The sequence below is a fragment of the Python bivittatus genome, unplaced genomic scaffold (genome assembly GCF_059951505.1).
Source record: "Python bivittatus isolate LINGU-HERP-01145 unplaced genomic scaffold, Pbiv_v1 ctg000480_np1212, whole genome shotgun sequence".
Taxonomy (NCBI): Eukaryota; Metazoa; Chordata; class Lepidosauria; order Squamata; family Pythonidae; genus Python; species Python bivittatus.
The window spans coordinates 33,671,729-33,690,991 of record NW_028277075.1 but is presented as its reverse complement, the minus strand read 5'-3'; the positions used below and the strand labels follow the sequence as shown (position 1 = coordinate 33,690,991).

Below are 19,263 nucleotides of genomic sequence, written 5' to 3'. Positions count from 1 at the left end.
GTGACAGGCAGAGGAAGATATGGCGGGAATCTGGGGTTGGGCCATACTCAGAGACACCAGGAATGCTGTTTGAGAGCAATCCAATGTCTGATCCCCAGCATTCTCCCTTGGGACCAGTTAGATGGATCCTTGGTGGCCCTGGGCTCTGGCTGCTGCTTTTGAATGCCAGATTGGTGTGTAATAAATCTGCCCTCATCCACAATCTAATTGTGGATAATAATCTAATTGTGGATGAGGGTTCCAAGCTGGGTCCCCTCTCAGAAATATGCCCACCTAGGTTTCAGGATTGCCACCAGTCACAACCTCGGGAAAGCGGGGGTGGTGACTATTGTCAATAGCAAGTCATTGAGGGCTCCTAGAGGCTCTGCTCTGCAGATAACTGGATGTGAGACTCTCTGGCTTAAGTTAGGCCTTTGGGAACAGTTGGGATTATTGCTGGTATACTGCCCACCCTGCCCAGCATTATCTGTGCTTGAGCTGCTGGATTCCATTGCTGGGTTGGCAGTGGAGTCCCTGAGGCTGTTGGTCCTTGGGGAGTTTAACCTGCCACCTGGCGATGTTGAGTCTAGGGTGGCTCAGGAGTTCATGGCCTCCATGACAACCGTGGACCTGTCCCAAATGATAGAAGGCCTAATGCATTCCGGAGGTTGCACACTAGATCTGGTTTTTGTCTCAGGGCAGTTGCAGTGTGATCTGGCATTGGAGGATGTTGCCATCAGTCCATCGCCAGGGACAGATCACTCTTTGGTTGCCCTCTGACTTGCTGGGACCCCTCACCTCCACAAGGAAAGACGGCCTATTCAGCTGGCCTGCCCCAGATAACTGATGGACTCTGTTGGGTTCCAGAGGGAGCTTGGGGGTTTTCCTGAGGACCCATCAAGCACTTCAGCCAAGGCCTTGGCTGCAGCCAGGAATAGGCATGTGAGGGAAGCCCTGGACCAGACTGCTCCTATGCAGCCTCTCTCTGTATGCCAATCTCAGGATGCTCCTTGGTTTTCTGAAGAGCTCCAAGAAATGAAATGCCAGAAGCAATGCCTAGAGTACCGTAGAGAAAGACAAAGAGCGAATCTGACTGAACATGAGTAAGAGCTCATATTTGGGCCTACGTTGTTATAATAAGGGTGGTGAAACATAATTATTTCTCCACCCTTATTGCGTCTGCTGATAGCCACCTGGCGGCCCTGTATAGGGTAACCCACTCCTTACTGGGGAGGCCTGGGCCACAGGATCATATCCAGGGCCATGGTGAGGAACATTCATGCTATCTGGCAGACAAAGTCACTCAGATTCGCTTAGAGTTGGACTCCAACTGGGCAAGTCCTAATGAGTTCTCCAGGGAACAGTCTTGTTTGTTGGATTCTGTTATGCCCAAGGAAGTGGACTAGGTCCTTTTGTCTATTAGTCCAGCCATGTGTTAGATTCTGGCCCCTCCTGGGTTATTAAAGCAGCCCGAGACCTGACCACAGGATGGGTTCATGCAGTGGTTTCAGCCTCTTTGAGAGAGGGGGTGGTCTGACCAGACTTGAAGGAGGTGGTGGTACGTCCCCTTCTCAAGAGGTCATTGCTGGACCTTTCCCTGTTGGAGAATTATTGGCCAGTTTCCAATCTTCCCTTTCTGGTGAAGGCTGTGGAAAAGGTGTTTGGACAACAGCTACAGAGGATCTTGGAGGAAACAGATTATCTGGATCCATTTCAGTCTGGCCTGAGGCCAGGGTACAGTACAGAGAAAGTTTTGGTTATGCTTTTTGATGACCTTTGGCGGAGCCACGCTGAGGGTGGTGTGTCCATCCTAGTGCTCCTAGATCTCTCAGCAGCTTTTGATACTGTCAACCACAGTATCCTTCTGGACTGGCTGTGGGGGTTAGGAGAGGGAGGCACTGTGCTCCAGTAGTTTACCTCCTTCCTCAGTGGTCAGTTCCAGTCAGTGGTGATGGGGGGAGAGATTGTGTCCACAGTCCCTCATGTGTAGGGTGCCTCAAGGCTTGACACTCTCCCCTATCCTGTTCAACATCTATATGAAACCACTGGGTAACCAGTTCAGGGTGCAGTATCATCAGTATGCTGATGATACCCAGTTTTACATCTCCACCCCAAGCAGCACAGGTGAAGCTGACAATGTATTCACCCAGTGTCTGGAGGCTGTTTGGATCTGAATGGGGCAGGACAGACTTCAGCTCAGTCCTAACAAGACTGAGTGGCTGTGGCTGTCTGGATCCCTTGAGTCGAGGATGTCACCATCTTTGGTCTTAGATGGGACTGCACTTCCCCAGTCAAGACTGGTGCACAACTTGGGGGTCCTTCTGGATTTGCAACTACTGCTCAAAGAGCAGGTGGCAGCTGTGGCCAGGAGGGCCTTTGCACGGGTCCATCTTGTGTGCCAGTTGTACCTTTCCTTGATTGGGAGGCCCTTCAGACAGTCACTCATGCCCTGGTGACCTCATGATTAGATTATTGCAATGTGCTCTACATGGTGCTGCCCTGCACCCAGAAGCTACAGCTGGTTCCAAATGCAGCAGCTGAGCAGTAACAGGGGCCTCTCAGTGTGCCCATGTGTCACCTCTGCAACACAAGCTGCATTGGCTGCCAGTTGGCTTCCAAGTGCAATTCATGGTGCTGGTTATTACTTATAAGGCCCTGTATGGCATAGGGCCTGGAAGGGATGCTTATCTCCAGTTGTTTCTGCCCACCCAGTATGTTCCAGCAGAGTGGAATCCAGTCTAAACATCTGGCTGACTGTGCAACCAACAATAATAATACTGGAAGAAAAGTTGTTTACCCTCGCAAATATATGAAGATTGAAAACAAAGAAATAATGACCTGCTATTACAAATCAAGTCCAATGAGAAGAGGATATCTGAAAAGAATGTACTAGTTCTGGAAAGAAAAACATCCAGAATCAGAAATAACAGGACAAAGGCTAGCAGATCAATGTCAATTTCAATTTATAATACAAAATAAAGTATTCACAGAAGTAGAATTGGAAGTACTGCAAAGGTCTATCCAGGGCAAAGAAATTGAAGCCTTGCCAGAAGTAGCTCAGACTATAGAGGCAAACCAGGGGGAATCGGCAGTAGAGGAAGCCAGCATAGCTATTGAATCATTTTCATTCCCAAATCAGGGACCTTCTCCTCTGACTTCTCCTCAGAAAGAACAAAGCCCTCTAACTCAAAAACAAGAGGAATTGAAATAAAGAATAACTGAGCATCTAGAACAGCACAAAAACAACAGAATCAGGTTGCCTGCATTGAAGCTTGTTACAAAGAAACAGCCAGCGCAAGTATTAAAAGATGCCAATACTGTAATATCAAACATAAGCACCAACTCACTGCAAGAAAGAAGCCAACTAATGTACAGCACGGCTGCAGTTATAACTGAATACCTTGGATGCAAAATCAACAAACAAGAAAAAAAGCCAAACAATGCACCACCAAAATGGAAGATCAGGTTGGAAAATAAGATCAGCATGCTAAGATCAGATGCAAGCAAGCTAGAACAGATGAAAGAAACTGAAGAACAAAAACACCCAAGAATACCTGATAAAAAAATATCACCTAGAAATAAGGAAGATCAAGGAAACACTGGAAATAATAAAGCAGCAAATAACAGCCATAGCCCAAAAGATCAGCAGATACAAAGCTTGAATTGCACACTAGGCAGAATCTCCAGTTTCAGTCAAATCAGAAACGTTTCTACCAATCCATCAATGGAGAGACTGCAATGAACCAGTCAACACCTGACAAAGAAGAAACAGTGCTGTTCTAAACTCAGCTTTGGGACAACCCAAAGAAATACAACAAGAATGCAGCTTGGATAAAGGAGGTAGATAAGAATAAAAAAGAAGCTGAAATGAAAGAACTTGTAATAACAGCAGAAATGGTGGAGAAAAGGGCAGGGAAGATAAAAAAATTGATCAGCACCAGGTGAAGATGAACTGCATGGTTTTTGGTTGAAACATCTGACTGCTCTGCACCCACTCATTGCCAAGCTGTTTAACAACATACTGGAAGGAGGTAAAATTGAAGATTGGTTAACAGCTGGCAAAACCTACCTGATAATGAAAGATCCAACAAAAGGGGCAGCATCAGGCAACTACAGGCCAATTACCTGCTTACCAACAACTTTCAAATTGCTAGCTGGTGTTGTAGCTGATGCAATCCAACAGCATCTAGTTGAAAACAAGCTCTTTCTATCTGAGTGGAAAGGAAACTGCCCAAACAGCAGAGGGACAAGAGATCGGCTTCTAATTGACAAGATGATTTTGGAAAACTGCAAGAGAAGGATGACTAACTTGAATGTAGCTTGGATTGATTACAAGAAGACATTTAACTCCCTGCCACATGAACTGGGTAATCAAGTGCTTAGAAATAATAGGAGTCAGTAAAAACATCAGAAGCTTTGTGCAAAGATCAATGGCACAATGGAAGACACAGTTGCTGGTCAATGGTCATAGCCTGGGAGAGGTTAACATCAAGAGAGGAATATTTCAAGGAGACTCACTATCACCACTACTGTTTGACATTGCAATGATTCCTCTGTCAAGAATACTGAACAAGTCAGGCCATGGTTATCAAACGTCAAAAACATCTGCCAGAGTATCCTACCTCCTTTATGTGGACGATATGAAGCTGTATGGAAAAACACCATCTGAAATGGAATCACTGCTCAACACTGTCCAAATATACAGCCAAGATATTGCAATGGAGTTTGGACTGGACAAATGTGCCACCCTTACGATCAAGATGGGAAAAATAGTGAAAACTGAAGGAATCAAGATGCCCTACAGAAATAATATCAAAAGTCTGGATGAAGAAGATCACTACAAATACCTGGGCATCCTTCAGGTTGACAACATCAAGTACACTGAAGTCAAGAAGAAGGTTAGTAGTGAATACATGAGAGGAGTGAAGAAGATCTTAAAGTCCAAACTCAGTGGAGGAAATACCATCAAGGCGATTAACCCCTGGGCAATTCCAGACATTAGATATACAGCTGAACTAGTGGACTGGACTCAGGCTGAACTAAAAGCCTGGATAGGAAGACCAGAAAAATAATGACAGTGAATCATGCCCTTCATCCATGCAGTGATGTTGATAAACTCTACTTACCAAGGAGCATAGGTGGGAGTGGAATGTTGCAAGCACACCAGACAGTTGAAGAAGAAAAAAGGGCTTTGGAAGAATATCTGAAGGACAGTGAAGAAGATGCACCGAAGCTAGTACACCATGAAGGCTTACTGAATACCAAAGAGACCAAACTGCCCTATAAGAAAGACCAAATGAAGAACAGAAAAGGAACATGGCAAGACAAAGTATTATATGGCCAGTATACAAAAAGACCTAGTAGGCAAAGCAGATAACAACAAGACCTGGCAATGGCTAAGAGCAGGAAAGTTGAAGAAAGAGACAGAGGGGCTAATTCTGGCTGCACAAGACCAAGCCTTAAGAACAAATGCATATAAAGCCAGAATTGAGAAGACAGCAACAGACAGCAAATGCCACCTCTGCAGAGAAGCTGAAGAAACAGTGGACCACCTAGTTAGCTGCTGCAAGAAGATCGCACAGACTAACTACAAACAGTGGCATGACAAAGTAGCAACAATGGTGCATTGGAATATCTGCAAGAAATACCATTTGCCTGCAAGCAAGAATTGGTAGGACCACAAAACAGACAAAGTAATAGAAAATGAAGAAGCTAAAGTGCTCTGGAACTTTAGAATTCAAACAGACAAGCACCTGCCACACCAGACTTAACAACTGTTGATAAGAAAGACAAAGAAGTCTGGATAGTGGACATTGCAATACCTGGAGACAGCAGAAGAGAAGAGAAAGAACTGGAGAAAATCAGAAAGTATAAAACCCTGCAAATAGAAGTAGAGTGACTGGAAAAAGAAAGCAAAGATAGTACCAGTAGTAATAGGTGCCTTGGGTACAATTCCAAAACATCTGGAGTACCACTTGAAGACCATTGGCATTGACCAAAATCACCATCAGTCAATTGCAAAAGGCAGTTTCACTTGGAACAGGTTACATTTGCGATGATACCTTTAACACCATCAAACAACATTTGCCTATCCCAAGTCCTTGGGAAGGACTTAATAGGAGGATAAAAATACCAAATCCAGTCTAAACATCTCACTGACTGTGTGACCAACAATACTATATTACAGTGTTCAATACCACACTAAGCATTAGTTTTACAAATTTTAGGAGATTAGCTATGTCCATTTTTTTATAACACAGAGGCCAGCAGGATATTAAAGACTCAAATTTATTGTAGAATAAGACTTTTGTGAGGAAGATGATAATTCATCACATTGGACAGTATCCATAACCTGGCATCCTTGCAATCTGCTGGACTATCTCCCATTATCCTTAGCCAACATACTCAGAGGCTGATATAGGAACCAGCTTATGAAAGCTGAGGTCATAGTTAGTCTTTAATATATCACAAGTCCAGAAGCCGGCTTTAGGCTAAGGCTGAGTAGTCACTGGCCTGGGGCGACAAAGCTCAGGTACCAATGCTGCCCCCCCTTCCAAATCATTCTAAAAATGCAGATCTTTGCATTGGTGGGAGGTGGCACCGTCAATGAATGTGACCTAGGGGTACCATAAACCCTTGACCCAGCACTGCACTGGTCTGTTTTTTAATTTCACAGAAAATAACTTTTCAACAGAATCTGGCACAATATATGCTGATTATATTACTTAGCACACCAATTGCCTATCTTTCTTAAGATCTTGAATGTCTCTGATCATCAGGATTGGGCTGCATCCAGTTTCCAATATAAGTACACTGAACACTGTCCATCAAAGGCATGGCATTTGAAGTTATTGGCTTCCTCATTTAGAAATTGGAGGGGGGAGGAATTATATAAGAAATCCTATCCCAACCATGGAGGGACGTGTGCAATTCAAATACACTAATTTGAACTAATTATTAACCAAAAATTAGTCACAATTTTGTTCTTAAGGAGAAAAAAATAGAGCAGAAGAACATAACCTGAAGTCACAGAGCTCCATGTTCTTCCCCTTAAATCTTTGGTGTGATCTCAGAAGCCTCCAAAAGGCATTACTAAATTGTAATTTTTATTGTGACAGGGAGGAAATTTTCAAATAATTGCCTATGTCATATTAAATTTAGTGTCATTTCCAAAATGGCTTGTCTTTAGAGTGTGCTCTTGGCACCTATACCAAAGTTTTAATGCAGCCTTCAGCCTGGAAATTGTTGCATATCCCTGCATTAGAGTTTAACAGAATATATTTTCGGTTCTGAAACAACAAAGCTTATTGTGATGCTTCCTAGTTGTAAGAACCCTGTTCCTTTAGGTTTCCTTCTGTCGTGGAAGAGGATGTACCCTATTAAATGGTACAGTGATTCTCATCCACAGAGCTAATACAACCTGACTGTGATATGCTTCTTTTCTCAGAATTGGAAAATGGTATGTGGTCCCTCCAGCATAAGCTATGTTCCATCATGGTGAAGCAAGAGCAGAACATGGTGCCAGAAGTACCTGAGACTCAGCTGCCACCTCATGCAGTTCCCATGATGAATCTTAATCCACTGCAAAGGTTGTCAGTCCCCAAAGAGGTGAGTTCATTGCACCAAGAATACCTGGAATAATCAGAGCATCAGAACCTCAGAACTTAGCATTTCTGGTGATTTCTTCAGTCTTTCATTCTAAGTGGAGGGGCTAATACAAGGTGGAAGATAAAATATAAAAACAATGCCTAATTGTTTCTTATTTTAATCACTGTTGATTTGAAATAACCACATTTTAAAAAGTGACATAGCAGAGGGAAAAGTGGATGATCGAAGCATAATTGGACAGAGCGCTTTGGATGCTGATTCAGAAATGGCAAACTTTGTGGAAACCGCACTGATCTTTATTAGGGCTGCTAGTCCAAACAGTGGACAGGAGTGTTATGATTAGCATAAGTGCAAAAATACAGCCAAAATAGAAACTATAAAGTGAAACTCCTGCAAAAGTTCCTAGAGGTTAACAAACCCATTTGTTTCTAGTTTAGAACTGTTTTGTCTACAAATAATGGAAATCACCTAGATGAAGCCAACATCTGATAGAGAACTCAGATTTTTTTCTATTCTAAAATAGTATAAATTTAATAATTACAAGGTGGCCAATTTCCCAGAACAGAAACAACTTCTAATGTACTAGTCCAGCCTTCTACAATTATATATTTGACCAATTCCCAACACCACCAGGCAGCATGGGAATATTGGGAGTTATTGTTCAATATATCTGGATGACTGCACTAACCTTTTCATCCTTCATTAGTGATTTTGCAAAAGAAGAAGTAGTATTTTTCTATTGAACTACTTCTCTTTATTTTTGTTGTTTCATAAAAATGCAAATCTTTCTGCTGGTGACATTTCAAAGATGCTTTTCAAAAATCATAAGACTAGGATAGTATTCAAGAAGCTGAAATGGAGATGCCAAAGTTTTAAAAAACCAAGTTTTGGTTTAGACATGTTGGGTTGGTCTTCTTATAAGATACCTTCCTCTCAGAAGCCATTGCAACTGTTGGACTGTTAAGGTACACCAGCTTATGTATATACTGCAAAGTATAGCAGCTTTGTCAATGTGAAGTCCTTTGTAACTCCCAGAATAGCTATCAAGTGTTAGAAACTTTAGTCCAGCACATCTGGAAAATACCAATTTGGGGAAGGGGGCAGTATATGTTGCAAGTTGAGGAATCAATAATCCCTGGGCCAGATTTGGCTCATGATGTCTTTTCAACCTCTCTTTCCCAGTTTCTTTTCTCCTTTTTATTGCTTTTCCCTCTTCCACCAGTTTCACAATGCTGGTTAGAGGCATACTGAGTACCTCCAATAGGCATGGTTACAGCATCCCCCCTCCTACTGACCATTCCTATTGGGAAGACCAATGAAACAGTAAAGGATTGTGGGATGTCAACTAGAGGCATCTGAGAACTTCTGACCCAGAGTGCCAAGTACCCTCCCTTGTTGCTTGCTCCCAAATCATACAACATCCCTCTCCTCAAAGTAACTTCAATTTATAGTTGCATAAATTAGAGTGTGATTTTTCAAGGAATGTCCTGAAGGATATGGTAGTAATTTCCTCCCACTGTATTTCACTGCCATGGGGTTATTTTCAAAGGGTATGTCTGATCAGATGTGAAAATAAACTGTGTGTAGAACTCAATAAAATCACTTGTTCTGCACTGTGAAAATTGAGATTTAGAGTCAGTCTCTCATATATTTTTACAGCCTTCTTTCTTTCTCCTGTGAAGTAAGAACTCCCTTCATTTAAACTCATTTGTGGGTTATCTTCCATTCACTTACTGTTGATAAATGTAAGAGGAAAAAACAAGGCCACCATTCAAACCAAACTTGTACACAAATCTTCCTCTGTTGCTTTAACTTTGAACTCCCTGGATTTCCAAATGCAGATTTTGTGGTGTATGTTTGACAACCATATTAACTTCCTTTGCCAGGCTGTGTTTACAGTCTGAGACAGTGTGAAATATATCTGTTTAATGAAAAAAAATCTCTGGCATTTGGTGGGAAAAGAAGGCTGGTAAGAGAAGATCACATTGGTGCATCTGGGAATTAATGGTTCTTCGTGTTAACTCTTCATCTCCTTCAATCAGAAACAGCTGTTAAATGGCCCTGCAGAAAGTCCAGTGAACAGTAGAGGGTATTCTGTATCACCAAAGTTTGTGCAAATGCATCCTATACACATTGCAACAGATCAAAGTTCTGAATCTGGATAAGTGGACCTTTTTAGGGACAGGAAGGAGGTAATGGCAAAAATGAATGTCAATCATGGAAATGCTGTCTGTGCAATGCACTCCTTTAACATATGTGCATGATGCTCACTCTTCTTTGCCCAAATGCTCTTGTTTTTTGTTTTTGTTTTTATTGTATTTCTCTGGAAACAAGCAAGCAATTTTCGACATTTTCCCTTGCCCAGATGGGATCAGCCTTTAGTATGCAAGCTGGTAAAAAAGGATGACTAGGGGAAAAAATCTACAAAAATAGTGGCTGCAATCACTAGGCATGTTGGTATTCACTACAGTTTTTATCTCTGTTGGTTTAGCCATAACTAAGCTGCACCTTTTGCACCATAGCATGTATGCATGTATCTGGGGACTGCCATGGTTCAATAGAAAAGCAGAGGCTCTGCACAGACAATGTACAAAGGCTACCCAATTTATAAGGCTACCAATGTCTGGAGAAATGGCAAATACTTAAGGCAGTGTTGTCCAAACTTGGCCACTTTAAGATGAGTGGACTTCAACTCCCAGAATTCCCCAGCCAGCCATGCTGGCTGGGGAATTCTGGGAGTTGAAGTTCACTCTTCTTAAAGTGGCCAAGTTTGGGCAACACTGCCTTAAGGAGAAGAAACAGAAGGCAGACAAGATCCCATTATGGAAGTGCAAATGGATACTTTACTGGTTTCCTTCAGTGACGTCTTGTCCATACTGAGAGGTTATAATATGCTCTGGAAGTACATTTCAGGCAATGGCAGAGGATTCAATGACTCTTGATACACTAGAATATTTTGGCATGTTATATTGCCAACTTAGGTTGCCTGCAGCTTTCTCTTCTGACCAGAGGCCCACTTGGTGCAAGGAGCAAATTATCAGCACCTGATCTGCAGGGCTTCTAGTCTGAATTCCAAAGCACCCAAAATCAAACTCCTTTAGGATTCTTTTCTATCTGTCATGCATTGTGGATAAGTTAATGACACTCACAGGAAAAAAAATAATAATTAAGTCCACTATTACATACCATAGTATGCAGGTGAATAGTAAAAATAGAGGGTAGGTGATCTCTAGAAGGGTGAAGGTCCCACCATCCTTATATGGAGCCCTATTGTCTCAGGATAAACGTGAGAGATATATGTAGCCTGACTCCAGAAGCAAATGTCAAGGTACAGCACAGTGCTTTGAGTCCTTGCAAATGATGTGGTCTCGTAGGGATATCCATGATTCCTCAAGGCATGAAACGCAAAACATCATTAACTAAAGTACTTTTCTCTATTGTTTTACAGGGTCCCATAGAAATGGCTACCCAGCCTGTAATCAAAGCTGAACCCAGAGAAGTGAACCAATTTTTAAATGTGCCAACAGGTGAGAAAATTGGCTCAATGAGCTTTCAGTGCTCTCCAACTTCATATCTGTTATGATTTTTACAGATGATCCTCCCTTTATGCCATTAGGGTAAACTTCCAGACAAAATAATAATAATAACAACAACAGAGGGGCTAATTCTGGCTGCACAAGACCAAGCCTTAAGAACAAATGCATGCAAAGCCAGAATCAAGAAGACAGCAATAGACAGCAAATGCCACCTCTGCAGAGAAGATGAAGAAACAGTGGAACACCCAATCAGCTGCTACAAGAAGATCACACTGACTACAGACAGTGGCATGACAAAGTAGCAACAATGGTGCATTGGAATATCTGCAAGAAATACCATTTGCCTGCAAGCAAGAACGGGTGGGACCACAAAACAGACAAAGTAATAGAAAATGAAGACGCTAAAGTGCTCTGGGACTTTAGAATTCAAACAGACAAGCACCTGCCACATAACACCCCAGACTTAACAACTGTTGATAAGAAAGACAAAAAAGTCTGGCTAGTAGACATTGCAACTGGCTGACTGTGTGACTACTACTACTACTACTACTACTACTACTACTACTACTACTAATAATAATAATGTATTAAACTTGTATGCCACCTGACTTTCAACAACTCTGGGTGGCTCACAACAATCAAACAAAGAAATTACAATAAATTCAATAAAAGATAAAGATAAAAAATGGCAACTGTGACAGACCAGATGGAATGAAGTGGGGTGTCTCACTCTCCCTCACCAAAGGCCTGGGTGAAGAGCCAGGTCTTTATGGCTCTTCTGAACAACAACAGAGTAGGGCCATCCAGATCTCAGGATAAAGCTCATTCCTGAGGGCAAGCAGTGCTACAGAAAAGGAGCACTTCTGGGGTCTCAGTAGATGACACTGTTTAATCGAAGGAACCCAGAGTGCGCCAACCCTACAAAATTGAATTGGCTGGGCAGATACTCTGGGAGACAGAGTCCCTCAAGTAACCAGGCCCTAAGTCATGTAGGGCTTTATAGGTAGCAACCAGCCCCTACATCTATCTTTTTGAAATGGGTTATTATGTGTGTGATGGGCATGGTGAGGATGATGACATATTAGCAGCGCGAATACTGGATTCACTTCTAATCTTCTTTTATCTAATATTTGCATGCATTTCTGAAGATAAAATGCAGATCAATCCAACAGCATCTATCAGGATTTATATAGTATCTATTAGACATTAGTGTTATTAAATCCAAATTTCAAAATTGAGCAGGGGCAAGTATCTGCCCTATCATTATAAATGGTTAATTAAGAGAATGCAAAAAACAGTTTTTTAAGAGTTGACTTTCACAGCAATCTGATTGGGGCAATTCCCATTTTCTGGATATAATTTTACTGTGCAGACTATGTGTTTTAATCATATTCTTTCCCTTCAGCAATGTTATGTCTGGCCTAAGCCATGTACCTGTGAAATGCAAACCTTGAGGACCTGCAGTGTTGAAAAGCTGGCTCAAAAGCCTAAATTGTTTTCTGGAGTGAGAATCAGTAGATTGTTGTTATTTTTTGTTTTCAAATAAATCAACATTTAAATATGTTATTTATCAGATAGATAGATAGATAGATAGATAGATAGATAGATAGATAGATAGATAGATAGATAGATAGATAGATTGATTGATTGATTGATTTCCTGTAATTGTTAAAGGTGAGGGTTTTCCTTGGGTCCACCATCATCTAACACCTCTAGAAGGTAAAGGGTTGGGAAAATCTGCAGTAATTAGACTTTGAGACGTATTCCTTAAATGACAAGCTTCATGTCACACGCATCACTAGAATAGCTGAGCGCCTTACAAAAACTGAGGCCACTTGGTTAAGTTTTAAAGAAGGCAGAGTTCTAAATGAAGTCAGTAAAAGCTTGCCCAGTTTCAGTAGTCTTACTTGAAACCCAGCCAACATTTCTCTGGCTTTTTTGGATTAGACATTAACTGCATGTCATTGGAAGGATATTAGCAAACGCTGCCAGTTTTTAATGTGCCTGGTAAAGGATCTTAGCTTTATTTCCAGAAAGATAATGATATCAAGAATTCTGCTTGGCAGTCCCTAACACTGCACAGAGGGACCTGTTTAGCCAAATGAGCACATTTATTTATTTATCTTAAAAATGTAACATCCTTCCTAAGTACTGGAAATTCATACTCAAGTAAGCAAACAATAATTTACAGAAAATATTAGGCTCTCTCAAATGTTTGGCTCATATTGTATCCCAACAGAACAGGTTTTCTTTATAATGTAACCATCAGCAAGAGCACCATCTTCTGTCAGCAGCCCAGGAAATTTAGAGGATTCATGGGAGAGCCAGCCGTTAGCAAATCCAAGGTCTGGCAAGTAACACAGGAGAACTTGTTCCAAAAGACTTATGGGACAACTCCCATGATCGGAATCTAGCAACTGAGGGATGTAACTTATTCAGAACAGAATAGATGCAACAGTGGCAATATTCTGGGTATACACCTGCGCATAAATTCAAGAAAGTGCACGAAGTACTCCGTGGAGATGTAGATGACAGAAAAGGAGGGAGGGAAGGAGACAGACACACAAGGTTGGGTCAATGTGTATCACCTGCTACCGGACTTCGGATAGGATGTGGCTGATCATGCTTTCCTGAAAGAAACCATAGATACCTCATGAATGCAAGAATTGGTGGTAATTCTATCTCCATCTGCCTTGTTATCTGTTGTGAGGTAAACTCCACTTCACACTCTCTAATTCCTGATATACTTCTGGGACAATTTCCTCTTTTAGAAGATAGAGGAAGAAACAAGGGAATCAGCTTGATTTCACGGATTTTATGTTAGCCATAGGCAAGGTTCAGTAAATGAAATCAAAGAAGTAAGCACTTGGGAAAGCTGTAACAGTGTTGGTGGTGGCATCTGTGGGGGTGAGGGTCAGAAAAGTGAAGATGGTGGATGTGACCATGTAATTGAAGCCCTGCGCTCTTTTGGTGTATATGTCACACACGCACAACACATGTTTAAAAAGGGTAGGACCTCAAATGTGTAGTTGTGCCTGCCATTTTGATTTTTTTGAACACTTCCCTATGGATGCCCAAGTACTGGCCTGTGAACAGCCCCATAAGGCTCCTTGATACATCTCTTATACCCTCTCCCCAGGGTACATTCAGTCCCAAGATCTGAAAATATCTTAAACCTGGAGGCAAGTTCCCACTTTTCCTGGAGCATTAGCTATGCAGTTGAAGTAGCCCTTTTTTCACATAGGATCAAAACAAGAAAATAGTAAGCCCACTGCTAAGTAAGGATGGTGAGATGTTAATAAATGATGAAGAGAAGGTGGAACTCCTGTTTTGTTTCTGTCATTTCCCAAAAAGGAGACTCCCTCTTACAAATATGGTGCAACTGGTGAAGGCCCAGATTGCAGTTCAAAGTGATTGGAACTGGTTAGATTTACAGCCTTCTTTCACCAAGCAACTTTTTTCTATTATTATCCATGATCCAATCTGTGTCTGCTGTTAACCTATCTTCTATATTTTTCTGCCTTAGATGACTTGGTGCAGATGCCACCAACACCTCCCAGCAGCCATGGCAGTGACAGTGATGGATCTCAGAGCCCAAGGTCCCTGCCTCCCTCTAGCCCAGCCCGCCCCACTGCTCGGTCTTCTACAGCAATCTCTTCTTCTCCGCTCCTCACAGCACCACATGTAAGCAAAGAGAAGAGAGTTAGGGCTTAATTGCAATGCCAGGTTGCCATGTCACCTGTATGATCCAGCAACCATTTTGGGAGGGCAGGAACTGAAAATGTTGCTCTGTATTCACCCCCGCCCAGTGCAAATGCAACCTCCAGATGGATTTTCCTGCTCTGCTTTCAAAGTATGGTTTTCCTGCTTCTGTTACCTCGGATGCTGCTGTCCAGATTGCCAGTTGTGCTTTGTTTTCTTCCAGGCCAACCCTACACTTTAGCTTCACAGAGACAAGACTGACCCTTCAACTGATTCCAAAGTCCCTAATTTATCAATAGTGCTGGAATAGTCTAAAAATGATTACCATTTTTCTTATCCTCAGCCATCTAATTTTTCACTAGGCTTTCTTTTTCTAACAGTGGTGCACCATTCTTTTTCCAAAACAATGAAATGGTGCACCAGCGGACTTATCAGTATGAAAAAACACCCAGTGGAAAAGTTGGTAGCTGAAGAAAAGAAAAAGAGTACTTAAGGTTTTGCTGAGTTTTGAGCCAGCAATATTCTACATGTTAAGCATGGGTTATAACCACTATACTACTGCAGCACCTTTGCTAATAGTAGCTCCAGACAATATGTGAGAACTACAGGACAATGGGAGAACATTTTTTTATTCTAAAATTGGTTTTTGTGCCTATACACACACACACACACACACACACACACGTGTTTACATAAATACATACATACACATTTTGATGCTTTAACTTGGAATTTATAAGTTTAATTTATAGACACACACAAACACATATAGCAGTGACTACAGGGGGTTCAAAATCAGCAAGGTGACAAGCAGAGTTTTATGATGCAAGCCCCAGGTTTCTCATGATGCTCCATCCACCATCTTGCTGATTTTGACCCCACCCTCCACAGATCCCTTTGTATACACAAATAAATGCATATAAAGATACCTATATTCAGTCTGACGGACCCACAGGAAGGAAAGCAATTGGCAAACATCTTGCTGGAACAGAAAGTTGGAAGGGCAGAGCAGCCAGAGAATTGTCCAGTAGGGGGACGTGATAGCCTGTACTCTATGTGGAATACTTGGCAAGAATAAGAAGTCATCTCCTTGCTCAAAGTATGAGATTCATAGAATCATAGGGTTCAATTGGACCTTGGAGGACTTCCAGTCCAACCCCCAAATGATTCAGAGCCTCCAAAGATTCAGAATGGGTCAGAGACATCTAGGACAAGGGTAAAAGGTGAAACCACTTCATATATTCACACATTGGCAGAACCATAATTTGCTACTAATTAAGAGTATTTCAGAAATCAGGAAGATAAAAATGGTGCCATCATGAGGCATTTATCAGGCTCTGATAATCCTGAAAGCAAAGCTTGTTTAGAAATTTAGAATCAATTGTCATCAAAATGCTAAAAATACTTAGCTTTGACTTTCTTTTCCAGCTCAGCTTAGGGAGTCCATTGAGTTTCTGGATGGGTACTTGAGATCTGTAACATAGTAAAAATAGACATTTAAGCTTAATTCTGATTAAATGAAGGTTGAGGAAGCCCTGAGCAAGATACCCTCTTCCCCAGTTCCAGTCCTAGTTTTTCACCCATCCATCCCCATGCCAGCTTTTCTCCCTCCTGCTGCTCTCTTTCTGTCCCCCAAAGCAGTGACATTGGTGCCTTTTCTTTCTGTTAACTTTAAAAGGTTTCTGGTGCACTGCAGAACAAGGCTAAAGTTGCATCAGAAGGCCTCTACTGGAGGGAAGAGGAGGAGGGAACTAGGATGGACCCCTATAGGTTTGTAGTGCCAGGGGCTAGGCAGGACCTCTGGGTTAAAGGCCCTAAGCCTTGCTCTAGGAGCTTCACTGGACAGAAGCACTCATGATCTATAGGGCTCCTGAATCTGTAGCAGGGATTTAATCTTAATTTAAATTTGGTTATCCAATTTGGGAGTGTCCTGGTTGTGACTATGCTTATTGTCTGTCAAATAGCTGTGACCAGGTATGCTTTTGCCTAGTTTCACCTCCACCAACTGCATGGGTTTTTGAAAAAGGTGATCCTGTCTATGTTCATACATAACCTTAAGTTTTGTTGAGGCTAGGTTGCTTCCAAATATACACTGCATGGACTTGTATATGAAAGCTGATCAGAAAACTTCACCTGAGATAAGTCACTTAATTCACTTAAAACTCTGACTAGAGCTGGATTTTTTGAGCTTGTGACTCTATTGGGACACATTTGGGTGGTTTCAGATCTGGACTTCAACCATTATCTTTAAAGGCTTAAATGGCTTCAGACTTAAACGCCTCCTCTCACATAACCTTAAAATGCAAACAAGATTAGTTGAGGAAGCCCTTCTGAGTCAGGATTCGTGGAGCCAGAGGATTAGGAGCCAGAGGATTATGGTGCATATGCTGAAGAACTCTCTGGCTCAGGAGACCCATCTGATCTCTCCTTGAGAACCACAATATTGCTTAAAATGTTGTGGTGTTATTGTTGTATTGTTTTAGAACACGTTTAAATATTGTTACCTTTGAATACAGGAATACAGGAATGTCCTTCCCCCTTCCCTTTTTTTCTCATTCCTTGACATCTCTTGTTCTCATGGTTACAACATAAGACTTTGACAATGCATTATTTTGAACAGAAAAATTGAGGTAAGACTATAACATACAGTATATCTTGGAAAAATGGTTTGCTGTTGTTCTTGTTTCCAGAAACTACAAGGGACTTCAGGGCCCCTGCTCTTAACCGAGGAGGAAAAGCGCACTCTGATTGCTGAGGGCTATCCCATCCCAACCAAGCTTCCTTTGACTAAAGCAGAGGAGAAAGCATTGAAGAGAGTAAGGCGAAAGATCAAGAACAAGGTCTGTTATTTTACTGTATAAGACTACTAAAGAGCAATGTTAGAGAGGCAGGGGTGAGGGATATGCTGTATAAATATAGATATAGGTATTATCCTTAATTTCTATTCACCCAGTAATATTAAATCATGCAATGAATGGCCTTTCAAAGCGACCATATTATTTTAGGGAGGAGTCAAGAATCTGAAGGAGGAATTCGAAAATAAATTGACTTTTAATCATCTGTCTACCAGCCTGCCAGTCTATCTACCTACCCACTATCTCTTTGTTCCATGTCATCAACATGCAAAGTGCTTGAGGAGGCTATAATCTAAAATTCAACATAGGGAAAGCTACTAAGGAAGCTGAAATAAGTGGAGGACAGAGAAATCATAAGGTGACTAACAGGGACTAATATACTTAGATTTAGTAGTGAAAAATCTTAATATTACTACAGAATATGTGTATGCATGTCAAGATAAGGCTATGCCAAGCCATTCCTACGTTTCTTCATATCTGTAACCTTACCCCCCCCCCCGTATCTTGTGTAGATAATTTCTTTTTAAATAGACACAGAGTCCTAATGGTTGAGTAGAAAAGCTTCTAGATGGATAGATAATCTCTTTCCCCACCCAACCCTATTTATGTACTGCTTCTCCACAAGATCTTCCCCAAGTCATCTATCACCACTGTAACATTATTTACATGCATAAACCCATATGGCTCCATGGAACTTTATATTCAAAGGCAATACCACACTTCTGGGTATGCAGGGTATGCCCATAATAATGGTCTGCAGCTCCTTAAATCAAATGCACCTTTACCTGGGATTTCATTACACCTGTGGAGGACATCCAGGTGTTCCCAGAAAAAGTTGTTGCTGCTTTAAGAAATTGCAGAGAGATACTACATCAATGCTCCTGCACCCTGTCTATGTGTATGTGTGTATTTTATATACATATACATAGAATTTCCTGAGTTACATTAGGAAAAACAAAGGCATAGATAACTATTTATGTGACATCATGTGTGATGACATTTGAGCGTCTATATGCAGAATTTAGAAATGTTCTAAAATGGTAAAGGCACCTTCACGTCCAGCTCAACTCCTTGTGGGAGCATCCATGAACTTTTCTTGGCAATATTACAGAAATAGTTTGCTATTGTTTTCTTCTGGAATTTTTTTTTTTTTTTTTTTTACTGTTCTGGAATTCTCAGGGAGTTCCTCCATCTAAATATTAATTAGGGCTAACCCCACTTAGCTTCTGAAATCAGCAAAGGGTAGAAACTGCCATGTGCTTTAGAAACTAGACACTTTTATTTTCATACGCACTCTTTCCTCTTCCCCTTTCTTACATTCATACATTTTACTGATCTTGGAGAGAGTATAAATATATCACTGTATCAAGAAATGTTTGCATCATGTTACCCTTTCATTTTGCATTCATAATGTACAAACATTTAAACTTAGTCCCATCAGCTAATTGCCCAGAAGAAGTAATTTTTACCCAAGTGAATTTGGAAGCAAATGTGTATGCCTATGTTAAACATTAAATGTCTATGTTAAACAAATACTGATTATGGATAAGGGTGAAGAAAAATTCTGCAAAATTGGGCATTCC

The 19,263-nt window shown here is 41.4% G+C and overlaps 1 protein-coding gene across 2 annotated transcripts in view; it reads left to right on the top strand.

Moving 5' to 3' along the window:
• CREB3L1 (cAMP responsive element binding protein 3 like 1) overlaps nucleotides 1-19,263 on the top strand; it is a 109,000-nt gene that overhangs the window by 63,906 nt on the left and 25,831 nt on the right. For both annotated transcript variants that reach the window (XM_088145716.1, XM_088145717.1), the window contains 4 exons: nucleotides 7,427-7,587; nucleotides 11,036-11,114; nucleotides 14,650-14,807; nucleotides 17,516-17,665. In XM_088145716.1, coding sequence (XP_088001842.1) covers nucleotides 7,427-7,587; nucleotides 11,036-11,114; nucleotides 14,650-14,807; nucleotides 17,516-17,665 — 548 coding nt within the window. The remainder of the gene's footprint in view (nucleotides 1-7,426; nucleotides 7,588-11,035; nucleotides 11,115-14,649; nucleotides 14,808-17,515; nucleotides 17,666-19,263) is intronic.